The sequence below is a fragment of the Aplidium turbinatum genome, chromosome 2 (genome assembly GCF_918807975.1).
Source record: "Aplidium turbinatum chromosome 2, kaAplTurb1.1, whole genome shotgun sequence".
NCBI lineage: Eukaryota > Metazoa > Chordata > Ascidiacea > Aplousobranchia > Polyclinidae > Aplidium > Aplidium turbinatum.
In genome coordinates, this window is record NC_137473.1 from 33,855,475 (window position 1) to 33,871,309 (window position 15,835).

At 36.4% G+C, this 15,835-nt stretch overlaps 1 protein-coding gene across 3 annotated transcripts in view; it reads right to left on the bottom strand.

Annotated features, from left to right (window-relative positions):
* LOC145765136 (prominin-1-A-like) overlaps window positions 1-15,835 on the bottom strand; it is a 46,168-nt gene that overhangs the window by 1,959 nt on the left and 28,374 nt on the right. For 2 of the 3 annotated variants that reach the window (XM_082576896.1, XM_082576894.1), the window contains exons 11-21: window positions 14,279-14,405; window positions 12,193-12,272; window positions 11,672-11,818; window positions 10,169-10,256; window positions 9,774-9,875; window positions 8,918-9,055; window positions 7,558-7,707; window positions 7,189-7,278; window positions 6,690-6,802; window positions 5,490-5,537; window positions 4,744-4,776 (exon numbers count right to left, since the gene is read on the bottom strand). In XM_082576896.1, the coding sequence (XP_082433022.1) occupies window positions 4,744-4,776; window positions 5,490-5,537; window positions 6,690-6,802; window positions 7,189-7,278; window positions 7,558-7,707; window positions 8,918-9,055; window positions 9,774-9,875; window positions 10,169-10,256; window positions 11,672-11,818; window positions 12,193-12,272; window positions 14,279-14,405 (1,116 nt within the window). The remainder of the gene's footprint in view (window positions 1-4,743; window positions 4,777-5,489; window positions 5,538-6,689; window positions 6,803-7,188; window positions 7,279-7,557; window positions 7,708-8,917; window positions 9,056-9,773; window positions 9,876-10,168; window positions 10,257-11,671; window positions 11,819-12,192; window positions 12,273-14,278; window positions 14,406-15,835) is intronic. The other variant, XM_082576895.1, reaches the window with a different exon arrangement.

Genomic DNA, 15,835 nt, shown 5'->3' on the forward strand with positions numbered 1-15,835 from the left:
GTTTTTAAGAAAACGGAATTTATGACCTTTGATACATTGCAGCAACAATTGTTAATGTTTACAGTTAGTGAGATTGCAAACGATCACCTCGAAACAACATAGAAACAACGTAGTATATCATCTCCAACTTATAAAAATTGTGATAAGATAAAAGTAAGGGATCGCAGTGCAACCTACTAATTTTCGACTGACCCCTTGTTTGTTGAAGCGTGGCTTCAACAGTGCTATTTTTGTTAAAAGTGTATCATCCAAGAAGAATAACAAAAGCTCTCATTATTTCTCTGGAATGAATGCTCGGTTGTTAGACAAAACTACAACTAAAATTTTTTGTTGAATTCTGAAGATTTTTTCTTTAAGTTTAAGCTCCGATGTGTGCTATATGACTTTTTTTCACAAAAATGGCATTAACCTATATCACTAGACATTACAGAAGCTCATATCAACTAATTTGAAAATAGTATTATCGTTTTACATTCATACGATTTTTTCTTCAACGTGGCGTTTAGGAGCTCCTCTTGCCTCCTAGTCCTAATAGTCCGGTTGGAGCCATGTGCAATGTTGCATTGGTGATATAGTGAAGGATGTTTGCTCACTTCATCAGTATTGAGAAATGACGAGTAGTACAGAATAACATGGAAAGATTACCATCGGGTGATAGTCTTTCAAGGGTATTTGATATTTAAATATAGATATTTCTCTAAATGATCTTCTACCACGTGCAACTTTCACAGAAGTACCTCTAGTTGTCATTGAGTTTTATAAAAACAAAGTAGTTTTTAACTTTTCTCATATGACCATTCAAAGGTTGAAAACGTAATTTTACTGAAAAAATACTTTTAACGTATCAAAAGCTTATGTAGGAAAGCTTTGCCAGGTATTTTTAGCATTTAAGAATTGGCGTTTGTGAAATGGCTCATGAAAGTCGTTTACGTTCAGCTTGAAATAATAAGAACTCGAATCTGTAATGACAAGCCTCTTTCGAGATTAGGTTTTCATAGTTAGCATGACTGAAAATCCTGCTTCACAGTGACATGTTATGTGCTTAGCACGAGAACTGTAAGAGTTTCCTCTGCCAGCTGAGGTAACCAAGTCTGTGGTTTGACAAGAAGGAGGCTAGCTTTACTTGAAAGAGGGTATCAGAAATTGTATTTTCGGGCACGACAAATTGTCGCATGCTTCAAGCATCACTTCCTCATTTTGCCAGGTCTGGAAACTACTCTTCACACGTTTTTGTCAAAGCGACAAGGTATTCTGAGATGTCCTTTCAAAAAGAACACAGGGTGTACGGACACCACGTAACAGCTTAAACGATCTCCTCCAGAAAATTGCACTGCACGTATGAGCACCTTGCAGCAGCAAAATTATACTACATGTGAAGCACATAGAAGTTACAAGTGGACTGCATCCACTAGAATGCGATACACTCGAAAGATACAACAGCTTGTTGTACTTGTCCTGATAAGGTTTACGATCTACGTCATCTCGGGCAACACCTTGCAACTAATCAAGAAACGGTTGGAATGCCGATGGACCAAGCAGTAGGTGAAGATGATGGGATTATCATCAGTACAAACTCAGTGTACAAACTCAGTACAAACTCAGAGCAGTCTCGTTGATGGGATTACCATCAGTACAAACTCCAACAAACCTTCCGAGAAATAATGATTGCAATGTATGATCACAGGGGGGTCATTTCTAAACTATTGATCGGAAGGGTTCAATAGTGGCATGATCTTCCAGATGGAACCATGAAATCAATTCCATTTTTACCGATTGTTGTGCTGCAATAACGTAAAATAACAAAAAACAATTATTGGTAGCATTTCGTTCAGCCATCTCGTGTGCTCTACTCCTTAGACACTAGAAATTATAGCCTACCTGAGATAATTACCCTCAAATGAAGAACAACCGGCCCAAGGCTAAGCAAAGCCTTGCATTGCACATGGCAGCTACTGCAGTACCAATTTCACAAACTGGATGTTGAGTGAACTTAAATTGATAAGTCATTAAAACAACATTGAAGTACTACTACTACTACTACTACACAAAAGAGACTTCTACCAGATTTGTGTTGAAGAATCTACATCCAAATTGTTAGCGATGAAATCAATAGATTAATGTACACTTTTGTACAGCTTAGTTTTCATGAGATTTACCCTGATGTTTTTGCAGATTCATCAAATTTGGTTGACATAACTTTAAAAAAAAAGATAGAGATTACTTGATCATGCAAACATTCACAATTCTAACAAAATATTCGACCAATTCGAAAAGTAGCTCTGCTTAACATACTGAATATAAGTCACTTTTAACTAGTGTTCTTTAAACTATAAAAGTTATTTTTGATTAAAAAATTGTATGGCTTATATCCTTACAATACCGCGAAGTGTAGTTTATGTAACTGCACAGTGCACTGCAGACGGTAAGTGTAAGTGTTTCAAAAATATCCATGAAAAATAATACAACATATTGAAATTGAACGTAATGTAATTTAAAACAAAGAACGATTAGACCTATTGCTCTGCGAAAATTGGCTCATTCTTCCTTAGGCTTTGTTTCTGAACACAAAGTTATTCCCAACTTACAACCTCAATAGTCTAAAAAAATATTAGGGTTAGAAGTTGGAATGAGCTAGTTTCCTTGTTTCTAGTTCCAAACTCATAAGCTGTCACTACACCATGACAAACTACTGTGACTTCCTATACTCTTTATAGCAGTGTAAACAGTTGAACGTGAAATTGCCCTTTGCACGGTTGAGTTTCAAAGTGTCAAAAACGCAACAGTATAGCAACAGAAGCACTTACGTTTTGCTTACGCTTGCAGATAAACGTTTTGCTTGTGGTATATTTCTTTTGCAAGATTGCTCAGTTTGATATGAACCAATTGTCGGATTAGAAACGGGGACTGTAAAGCTGCTATTAAATAGTAGTAATAATAAAGGAGTTAAGAATTTGACCAAAATGTAATCTCCCAACTAACGTCAACCTAACTCCACCAACAATCCTCTCGTAATCACTTCTGCGCCATTTATTGGTTTGTATTTATCAACAGCTATCAATTACTTAGTTTCCATGAGCAAAGAGCTTCTATGCTTTCAATGATAGTAAACCTCGAGCATTAGGGGTGCCAAATTAAATTTAGTGAAAAAATGTTACGAGTCGGTTTTTAGTAATCTTAACATCACCCCGGTAGGCCAAGTTGAACGACCCCTTATTTTCTCTCCTCATTACACTCAGATATAACTACGCACTTTCTATGTTGTTCCATTTGACTGTTCGAAAAGAAACTCTCCTGATATCGCACAAATGACTGTCCTGACGTCATACTGACACTGTCAAAAAGAAGAAGAAAAAAAAAACAACAAAAAGTAACATACTAATCAGCGTACTTTAAACTGCATTGTAAACAAAAAAATTGATTTCGCTGGGAGCCTAGGCTGAAAGATTTTTTTCTTTATTTTTCTTTCTTACTTCAAACTACACTTAATTGTAGCCTATTTTACTAATATGTGTAACTATTCCACAACAGTGAACTCATAACAGTGTTTAACAGGTGTTGAATTAGTTAAAAAAATGCCAGGACTAAAATTTTTCATTACAGTAAAATATCCCACCAGCGGCATACGCAGGAATTTTTTATGGGGGGTTTTAAAAAAAATTCATAAGACAATTTTAATCGTAACCAACATTTAGTTCACGGCTGAAACGAAAGTGGGCCTATGACAGGTCACCAGACGTACACTTATCATTGTGCTGATGAAGGCTACGAGACGGTCGAGAAAGTTTGACGGACATTAGCGTACGCTTTTTTTTTTCGTTAAAAATTTGTTGGCAAAATCAAATATGCACTGTAAATGGTGAATGAAATCCAATGTCGGCATCTCTGAGTGAAAGCAGTCAGTTCATCTTAAACTAAACACTTTTAGGCAATCCCGCGCGTTTTTGTCAACGTAACATTTAAGGTGCTCAGTGCTCACGCTAGGACCTAGGAGATGTTCAATCAAACGGTGGAAATTGTTGCCTACCAAAAATAGGCTAGCCATAAGCAAAATGTAGAGCATGGTGGTGAGCCTGGATCCACAATAGCCTACAGTTTTACTTCAAAAAGCTGTACTAAACTTATTAACAAAAGCAAGCGAAAAATTTAGAAATATTAATGCCAGCTACACAATTTTTCACTTTTTTGTTTCGTCGCAGATAGTTTCTTGGCTATAATTGCTGCATCACAACGCAAATACGTGTTTACAAAACTTGATTTACATTAAAACTAAGAAAAATAGAGAATGACGCATTTAAATGAAGCCATAAAACAATACAAAAATTTCAAATATTAAGCTCAATTGGGGGGGGGGGGGGTTAACCCCCAACCTCACCCCCTTGCGTACACCACTGATTCCACATTCAATGATGACAACACACAAAAGTAAGAGCTCTAAATGAATTTCTAGGGTCAGTGTTTAGGTAGGGGTCAGTGTTTAGTGGTATCAGTGATAGGGGTCAGTGTTTAGTGGTATCAGTGGTAGGGGTCAGTGTTTAGTGGTATCAGTGGTAGGGGTCAGTGTTTAGGTAGGGGTCAGTGTTTAGTGGTATCAGTGGTAGGGGTCAGTGTTTAAATTTATAAAACTTGGGTTATAACAACATTGACAAGGTTACGGTTCAGTGTGAATGAAAGCAAAACTGTGACCACCAAACACCTTCAATCCATTCAACGAAACCAGATTAACAACCGATTGACATTGCTCACCTGACTCTTCCCGGTGGGGCTATAATGGCATCGCTAAATGAGAAAAAAGTGATGACAAATACTTGAAAAAAAAAATTGGAACTAGGGATGTGAATCGAATTTTGCGCTCGTATTTTTTAACATAAAAAAAATACATCGGCGACACATATACATAAAAAAAAAATCCTTTTTTTTTTGCACAAATAGTTTGTCTTAAATTTAAATGCTAAAACACAATTTGCACTTTCGCTTCTCTGAAATATCTGTTTTGAAATGATCAAAACATCGATAAATTATTAAAATAAAACTTCATCACTAAACTTTTCGTTGAAATCTCCCTTTGACTTCACCAACTGTCCAAAAGGATGCGTAGTGTGATAAAATAATCAAAAAAGTACAAAGTACGTCACAAGAAATTGACAAATTCATATTCTTTTAATTTAAATTTTAATAAAACTCAGGTTTATTTAAATTTGAATTAAAAGAACTTGCTAATTTAGTGTGGTACTCTCCACTTTTTTATCGATAAGTTAACCGGAAAAGTTGATTGTTGGTTTAAAACTTGAAAAGTGCGAGTAGAATGCTGCTCATAGCTCGAAGCTCCAAGTTTTCGTGTGATTCTCTCTAGGTCTAGGAGCTATTAGCAGAATAAAATAAATCTAAATGTGGTGGAGTATTTGTAGCAGAAGAAAATCGAATTGTAAATTTGGCTAATCAGAATGAAAATGACAAATGCTCTAAATTAGAAAACACGAAGGAAGACTCACAAACTGGTAGGGTTCATTGCATCCATCTCCATGTCAGCCCACTCTTTGCTGCAGGAATAATGAAAAAAATTGTTACAAAAATTCGACGTAAGTCCAGGTTAAAAATGGCTATTTAAGGCGGTTTCCCATTTAGCAAAATGCAAGTATCAATCAATAAAATAGTGTTTCATCTTCATATAATATTCGTAAACATAAAAATAACATTTTTACGTTGGATTCATGCAAGATAACAAATCTGCAAAGTGAAGAAAGTGAAATATCATGGTGCAGAAATTTTAGCTTTAGTTCAATCGGTGAAGAACGCTAAATTATATTTATAAAAAGTTTATGCCAAACTATAATTTTGATGATCAGGTCAGGACTGCGGCCAGGCAATCAACCAGATGGGACAATGAGGGAGTGCCATTTGAGAAGCAAGGGCTAGCGACACACTGCAAAAACCAACCTTAACCGTTGTTTATTTTACAAAGAGTATTGCACACTTGCCTAGTCACGCAATCATCACTTTCTAAACATCAACTCTGCCATCAATATCACCCTACAACTAGAAGCCTGTGTCTCATCATCTCATGACATTGCACAATATATCAAATTCTCACAAACATCTCAGCTAGACAAGCTTTATCAAAAAGAAACTCTGTTGACATAACTAAATCCACTAGAGCCCAACCAACAACTCCACTCAAAAGTCTATCCTCCTTCAAACAAGCATTCCATTTCAAATATTTTAATAAAAATAATTCGGTTAAAATGATAAGAAAAAATAAACGCTGGGTGGCGAGCAGAAAAAGAATCAGCATGATCAAAAAGGTGCTTTATGACTTATTTCTTCCCTTCACTAGGCTTAACAATGTTGTCTGATGCCTTATGGATTTAACCTTTCCACGCCTGCACTTCCTTGAATATCTCTCGGGGTAAAAACAACCATCCATATGACATTACCGAAAAAATATCATCCAAAAGTAAACCTAGCAAAATGCAAAGCGTGAGAGTAACATCACCCTGCTAGCGGCTTTGATTGGATGTGTTTTGTCAAATTCTGGCTAATGTCAGGTGGCCAACTTTCAATGAATAACAAGGAAACAAGGAAGCCAAATCCGTGACACATTATGTATGTTGTCCAATGTCTTATCAAAGCACATACACATGCTGTCGATAAGCATTGAAAAATGAGAAAAAGACATTCAAACAACTACTTACTCGTATTCAATGTCGTCTTTCATTTTCCTGAAGAATTTGGCCACCTTCATTCCAACAACTGTGGCTGGGATTAAAACGAACAAACACCATCCAAGTGAAAACCACAGCCCGTTCTGACAAGAAAATCATAAATTCAATTGCCAAGGTTTGAACTATTCAAAAGAATGGTAGCCTACGTAACTAAAATAGCAATCACAAAAATACTCCAATGCGTTTACTATCACAAATATGGGTTTCTGTCACTGTTTCACAAGGCAAGTGTATAGAGGTGTTGCCGAGTACCGTACATCATGTTATATTTACAGTATTGTGGATTTCCAAGACTTGGATACTACTTCGAGTCTATCGAACAAAACGAAACGAAACAAAAGTATATATAGCGGTAAACTATATTACTTTAGCTTGGGGAACTACAAAAGTCTAGTGCTCGATAATAATTTAAGACATTATATTTTGTAAACGGGGAATCTCGAGTTGAAATAACTGCTGGTGCACTCACCAAAATGCTCACGAAGTGATCACAAACGAGTGAAACGCTATTGGCGTACACAACATACAGAGGTCTGCATGCGCCATAATTGTGAGTTATCTGAAAGAAAATAATATAATCAACCGTCAACAAAGCATCATATCTTTAAAATGTAAATTCACCAAGTTTCTATTTATGGTGAGGAAATATTTAACGCAGTGCTGTTTAACAGTGGTTCCTAGCAACTTGCAGTAGAGTTCCGTGAGAAAAAGGTTGAAAAGCGCTGACTTAACTTCTAAATGGTGCAAATGTCACCACAGGGGCAAAAAGAAAAACATATACTGAAAATCAGCTGAAACTTAAACACCAGTTTGAAAGGAAAATTTCTGAAAAACGAACCTGTTGTAGAAGCCAAGCGACATATCCAGAAATGTCGCTCAAAAACAAATCAGCTAATGCGAGTGCCATGTTCACCACGAATTGTGATGCATTCGTGGATATGTAAGCATCAACGTGTTGGAGACCAGTTGCCACCGCGTCGATAGTTTTCTAGAAAGTTCAAACATTTTGGCATGATTAAAGCAAAGAAAACTGCCTTCCAGCATTTTAAAACGATTACCGACTCAACAAAGAGCTTTCTTTAATGTTTTCAAACTTCAAAGAAAATTGCACAACGGACCTCTTAGTTATTTCATTGGTAATATGTGACATCATACAGTATCGGCCATACTATCAAGTGACTTGGCACATTCTTTCATTGCTCACCAAAACCCGCGTTCTAGAAGCCATAAACGCATGGAAATATAAGCGAGAAAAATAAATTGAAGATTTGCAAAGGGGCCTGCAAATCGCGCCGAGAACAGGATTGACTCCGTACCACCATCATAGAGTTAAATCAAAGGCAAAATTGAAATATATTTAGCTGAGACTGAATTGAAGCAGAGCACAAAAGCAAACGCGTCTTGGCCAACAAACGCTAAAGTAAATTATTATATGGTCGGCATACAAATCATTTAGTGAGAGTATTAATTTTCTCTTCTGAACCGATGGGAAATGCTGACCCTCTTCCGAAATCAAAGGTATTGTGTCCCAAATTCAATCATCTTACAGCTCACTTTTAAACCGCGGGCCAAAATTTAAGAAGCTTGCTGAAGGTTATCGAGAAGTGATTGAACAGCAAGTTAAAAAAAATACGGGTCCACGTCTTTTAGATGCAGACAGTTAAATGCGCGCAACGTAGCATCAGGATATTTAGGTGCTATTCGGTGTGTCAAATTACACTCATAATCATTTTGATTATGCGACAGTCCTCCCGGCTATGTTACAAATTGGATTTCAGTTTGAAACATAAGTACAGCCTTGAACTTGAACCCACTCAGTTTTAAATACAAAATCTATCCAAACGAAACCTAGCTGTTGCAAATTAACAAAACATCGTCAATGCATGCTGAGTAATGAGTATGGTAAGCTAGTCTTATACAGTACAATATAACTTGCTGGTTATAATTAGCAATTGGGCGTTCTTTAAGTTAACTTTTGATTTGAAAAGCATTTTGGATGCCTTCCCCCCTTGAGAAAATCATGCGTCCGCCAGTGTCTGCAGTACTACCAACAGGCAACTAATCAAATAGATTTTACGGGAAATAGCACCTAAATGACCGGGCGCCGTACCTAAATACTCTTACGCCACAGTGTTGGCATCTATTTGGCAGGCACCTAACTGTCTGCATCTAAAAGACGTGCTCCCAAAAATACTTACATTAAAACCAGCCGATACGTTTCGCACCACCAACAAGTCGTTGTCAAGAGTATTCAGCGTTTCGCTGAGTGGGTCTACCCGAGTAGATTGAATTTGCAAGATGGCGAACGAATGGGAACGAATCTCATTAGCAGTGGACTGGGGATAAAATTTATTATGGTTCTACATCTTTAAATTTTGGATTCACGTTCAAAAAGCAGTTCAAACAGGTTATAAACAATTTTTTATGGGACATTTAAGCCAAGATAAAAATGTTCAAACAAAGTGTTTTTTACATTTGAAACAAACAAGTTTTGAAACGTGATATCAAGCTAAAATGCAGTAAATAAAAATTATAAAATCTGTACTAATTAAATATCTGTATTCTGTAGTCGATTTCTCTTATTGTATATTTTTAAACGGAATGGCCCGTTTCGGTGAGTCCGATCCCTATTCGGTGATTTTTTCAAGTTTTTTATTTAAATTATTGGGTACCGTAGCCTAATTATGATTGCCGTTTTAGGGTTAGGGGTTAGAGGTTAGGAACTCACCGAATCGGACTCACCGAATAGTAGCAGACCCATTTTTAAATGTATATATTTATATTTTCTAATAAATTTACACCCGAAGATTATTATCTAACATTAAATTTTAAGCAGCGCAAGTATCAAACATATTAATAAAATTCCAACCTCCAATTAAGTTGCTGCTTTGGTCGTTAAATTTAAGGTGAGGTTAAAAACTATTTCATTTTTTCAATGTGCAGCAAAAATGTAATGCCCGCGGGTGTGAAGTAGATTTGACCAATCTCTTGTTTTCACTCTTAATTCAAATTAACAGTCACAGATCAAAAAGCGCAACAAAATATCGCTTTTACTTGCAACTGAGCAGAAGACGATCCTGACGTCATGTTGTCGGCGGAGTCGTTTAGAAACTTTGCATATAGCGCCAGGCTCACTTGGGTCAAGCCCATTGACATCTGTATATATAAGTTGCAAAGTAATAGTTTAGGGAATAGATATTGCTGCAATTGCAACCCAAAACCCTTAGATAAGTCAGCAGTGCATAGCCATTGACGAATAACGATCACATAAAGATATACAGGCCATTTGTCTTGGAGTGGTTTGCTTAGTTTATTCAGTTGAAGCGCCAAATTGATGGCGCATGACAGAGAAAGGTGAATATCTACAATAATAACATTTTATTGCAACAGTTTAAAAAAAATTGTACATACTGTAAGTAAAGTCTATAAATTGAACGAAACCAGCTAACCTGTGTCGTATAACTGCTGAAGTCGATGCTTTCCAAACCAGAACTTTTCAAGGAAGTGAGAGCATCTTCGAGTTGTGGTGAATAGATTCTACAAAAGCATGTAATGCTCTGTTGACAATGCTTTGTATGCAAAAAGCAAATGCAACGCAGTAATATTTATCGGATTTTAAAAGCAAAATTGTTCAGCTCAAAAAACAAACAGCGGTGGTCAATTAAATGCAACAAAGAAACTGTTTTCTGCAGATAAACGCACTGAATCAAGGACAAGACAAATAAATAGTAAATTTCTATCAAGCCGATTAAAATACTGTACAACAGAATCTGCTGGCTCAAACTTTAATTCAGAAAAAAGTTGAAGATGCAAATAAAAATTTGTATTGCTTTGTTAGAAAGGTATAAAAAATAAAAGTTCCACTGCAAAAACGTACTAAAAAGTTTGACATTAATTTTACAGTCCCACAAGCACTACCACTCTATAACACTGATCTGAAACATTTTTGAAAAATATGTCCATAAGTTTTCAACATGACAAACCTGCATCTATTATATCAATTGTCATTTAAGTCACACATAACCATTTACAACTATTTCTCTATAAAACAGGCACAGCATCCTTTGGGGATGTTGGGACTAAACAACTTATAATAACTTAAAAACATCAAAAATGAATCCCGTTATGGTAGATATGTAAATCAAACGATTTTTTATGTTAAATATGTTTTCTGTGTTGCACTCATTTCTTTTGTCATTTTTTATTGTGTTTGTATCTTTAAATTACAAAAAAATGTGAAAAAGCTTTCCTCAGCTTTAGTTTTAGAGACATTGCATAATGCATATCCATTGTGACCTTAGGTTTTGTCTAATTTCGATACACCTCAACAAGGCAAAAATCCTTTCAAACGTTTTACGACACACCAACATAACTGCATGTTAACGATATCTTGAGCAACACAAGTAGCCAGAGACATAATAAATCGTAAAAGTAACGAAGAAATTTGTCCTGTTACAATATTTTGCGGAACTTTTGGGTTTGTAAAATCAGAGCAGTTCCTTTGGAGGCGTCATGAGTAACCGGCCACCATTTTGATGAGAAACTAACCCACAATGATCATTGTAAGTTCTGCATAATATGACTTCTACATAATAGACTAATAAAACTTACATTTTTACACATTTAGTGCCTTGCTTTTGCCTTTCATAATGCCTTTGATTGCCTTGTGTTGTATAAAGTATTCCTTTTTGCAAAAATTATATATAAATTAGAAAAATATTTAAAAGAATTCTCGTCTCATTAATGTTATGAATAATAGATAAAACCAGAGTCACAGGAGATATACTTTATCCCGAAAACTACAGCTGTCAGAAAAAAGTGATTGCATTCTCAGAAGCAAGGCCACAGCATTATCCCAAAATAGGTCCGAGATTTTAGGCACCAATTGTTGTGCAGATCATTGTTACCAGGTAAAACAATTAATATTGAATTAGATAGGTTAGGAAACTCACTTGATCGAGCTAAGATCAACGCTAGTGTTGCTGAGATCATTTTTAAACGAGTCTGCAAAGTTCGTAGCGTTTTGGATTAGTTCAGGTAGGTTGTACACTTTTTCCAGACCCAGAGCTTCGTAGATCGATGAATTGTTTTCGCAGTCGCTGCGTAATTTGATGATAAATATCTTGAAAAAGTTTTAAAGAAGCATCAAGAAGACTATCAAAGGATTGGCGTGGAAAAGCTGCTCTCAAAGTAACATCACCAAGTTCAGGTATTAGCTTTTATTTTTGAAGACCCAGTTCATTACATATTACAATAATCTTTAACGTTTATGTTTCATTCTTGAATAGAACTATGCATGAAATCTTGCAGCACGGTTTGAGTGAACCAGTTGGACACTGTTTCGATGTTTAAGCACACTCAGAAACTAGTTCTGATTTAGATCCAATATTAATTTGATTGATTAAATGGTAAAGTGAACATCAAGTCTTGTTATCTCTGCCGTGTACAAAATTAAAATTATAAATGAACTTACGCAACAAGTTTTTGCAACGAGATGCTCGCACCAATTCCAGAGATTTCGATTCCGTTATCTCGAAAAAAACGGTCTATAAACTGGAAAGAGATTGCTTTATTATTATCGTACACGTTGTACAACATAATACATGTGTATTACATACAGTATTGTGAAGTAATATTGCTTTTATAAACAGGCGATTAACCGACTGAGTAGTGAGTGGAGTATTGTGAGATGCACGTGGTTGTAGATGTGACACCTCCGCAACCTCGGTCGTGAAAAAGCATCGTCTAGAACAGGGGTCACCAACTGGCGGCCCGCCACGCTGTTTTGTGCGGCCCGCGAAAGGTATCAGCGCACAAGTATAACCAAAAATACTTTTTTTTGAGCAGTTAAAAACCATGAAGGCAAAAAATACCTTCCGGAAAGCATATTTTCGCTTTGCATACGATTCCACAGACCTACCAATCAGATTGTAGTTTTAGGTAGGGGTCGTTTAAACTTATTCCAATGCGATGTCCAGCCACACTGTCCCAGTGGTTGATTAAAACGTCTGTTTTCGAATTTCGAAAATGTCTGTGAGCATAGGGTTGCTTATTTTAAGTTTGTAAATGTCCTGTAAACACTAGTGTGCACTTCCCTGTTATTGGATTTCACGAGCAGTGTTTCTTCATGCAAGTTTTTGTTGGCAAAGTAGGTCGGTGTGCCAACTCAATTTATAGTAAATTGGAAAAATATTATACATAAATTTAAAGACTTTTTCTGGTATGAAAATATTTAGCTTAGTAGCCGACTGCAAAATGTTGTCAATCAACAATTCTTGCCATGCTGATAAGCACCGCAAGTGACAGTTGTCTAATAATCAAGGAAAGACGGTTTTATAGACTCTCACAAAAAGGATGAAAAAACAACTCATTGCTTTTTTATAGGGAACACTGTTCAATGTTCATGAGTTAGTGAGTTACGATAGAAACGTTTTTTCGGTGATTTCCACAAACGTTTTTTTCATGGTGCCTGATTTCTTTCTCCCTGTTGTTGGAGACTATTTTTCGCTGATATGTTTGCAGGTCACTGTTGTTGCCTGTATTGCGATGTGTCAAACATTTCCTTGTTTAGTGAAACTGTTAATGGCAAGATATCTGTTGTGAAGCAAAGTGACAACACCAGTGGCGTAACCAAGGGGGGGTTTTGGGGGTTACAACCCCCCCCTTTAGCACGCGTGTGACGTCACGATATTGAGAATGGTGCTTTCAGTAAAAAAAAATTGCCTAATTTTGAACAATTCTGCATTAAAAGAGCGAGTTTTGCCAATACCAAACATCTCAGCCAGGAATTAAGCAACAAGAAAACATAGAGATTTAGCTTTATTTCCGAAAAATGCCGAAGAAAACATGATCTCATCCTTTTGCTATGCCACCGGACAGCACTATTTTACAAGAATATTCATACCCACATTTTTGTTGAAAATGCTCTCAGAATGCACCAAATTCAAAGTAATTTTTCAAAATTTTCAGGGGGAGGCCCCCCAGACCCCCCGCTGATGGGTTGTCAAAACCCCCTCCTTTCAAAATTCCTGGCTACGGTACTGGACAACACCACTCTTTGCTTGGCGATAAATATTCTGATGAAACCGCTCGCCTCGCTATACGTGCGCAAAACAAGTGGCCTCGTTTATTAGGTAATGTTAAAGAAGTCAAAAGTGTTGTTAAAGGAGCTTGGCCTGGCAGTAGCGTTGTTCGACTAATTTTGTTGCTGCGGTATTCTAAGATTTAAGAACATGTAACGCTGGATACTGGGTACAAATTTCTAGCATAAGAGTCAACCTACCCAAAATATTATTAGTGCGGCCCGCCACAGCTCTCCTAAGTGCCAAAGTGGCCGCACGCAAAAAAGGTTGGTGACCCCTGGTCTAGAATGTTGTCACAAAGACAATTGCGATTCCACCAAATTTATTTGAGATACAAGAATGTCTGATTTAGCTCTTGACATTGTCATGGACGGTTTAGTGGAAGATAATGCACATTGTGATTTCAGCCTACTGAAAAAAATGAATTAGTGTGATATTAAAAGATCTATTTTAGTAGATAAATAGCAAAAATCTTACCCGAACACCCTCATAGGGAGGTTCAAGACTTTGACAAAGGTATCTCTCGGAATGGCTTCCTAGAGTGAAGAGCAAAATGACGAAGATCATCAAGAACCATGAAAAGATGAAAGTAAACCCAACACCTCTATAAAAAGGAAAGAAATGTTTTAAATTCATGTTTAACAACAAGCTCAATTGAAACGTGACCTAACATTCAGTTTGTGATGCAATCAACATACCTAAAATTATATAAAGGGTGGGTTACCCTTAAGGTGTCCTCATTAATTTTAATGGTTTGTTTTAACATCTAATAACTTTTAACGTAAAATTAAACTCTGCAAAATTTTGTTTGCACGCGAGAATGTGCAATTGCGCATGTGACAAATACAAAGTGATCATGAAACGCACATGAAATCTTCTCATTTCAACAAGCCGCATGACCATACGTTATCAAATGCTTAATGCAACTTTAATGCTACTGTGGACAGATGGCTCATCAGAGAAGATTTGATAACGCAAGGTAGACACTGCGTGGCACAAAAACAAAATCCTTCATCTTGATGTTCCGTACAAATACGATCAATATATGCACTAACAAGCTGTACTTTAAGAACTTTACACCAGAATCACCACACCGTCCTTTAGGAGACCGGCACAAAAATACAAACATAACCAGTAAAAATGTAGGAGACTCAAGTTGAACTTGCAACTGATCGAACGCTTACGTGGTTAAAGTGTAGCGGAATATTGTCGATAATGTGGTTATAGCTACTTCATTCGCATATACAACCAAAAAATGTAGAAATCATCGTAAATTATAACGATGCCACACGCTGTTTGTTGTGTTGTCAAAACTTGACTTTCAAAAGTTCTCGTAAGATAATTCAAAAGTAACTTATAACAAGTGCATCTTAGGGTGTTGCAGGCGCCCCTACCCTCTTGGATTTTGCTTACCTTTTTTGTGGTACTGTGTTTAGATCAGTATACCACCAATATGAAGTTTCATAAATTTCATTGACGTTTACCTCTAGCACAGAGGACATTTTGAGGCCCACTTTTGAAATTTTTCATGTTTTTTTGCCACTAGAGGGCAGTGGATAAGTTTTGCAATATTGGGGGTATATTTGAAAGATGCCCTATGATGTTCTGAATTGTTACAAAAAAAATTGGAGAAATGGGATAAGTATATCTACAAATATTCAAGTTTTGTCACTATTTTTTGCACAATACTGCCCCTAGTGGTGAAAAGAAAAATTAAAATATCTTAAAAACTACTCATCAAATTGTTATGGAACTTGCATGCACCTCCCATTTTCATGGGTAAGGAATTTGATTTTAGCAATATTTTTGCAAAATATTACCACTAGCGGGCGATAATTCCAATTTTGAACTATTTTCCTGTAAAAAAGTGATATTGTTGCATTTCTTGAGCTGTGCTATCTGAAGAATACAATTTCATGACTCATGCAAAGCAAACTTTATTCAATTGTAAAGAAACTGCATGCATGCACTATATCAACAAATTTATCCAAACAGGCAATGTGAGTCTTAGTTAACACAATTTCCGCAAAGGCA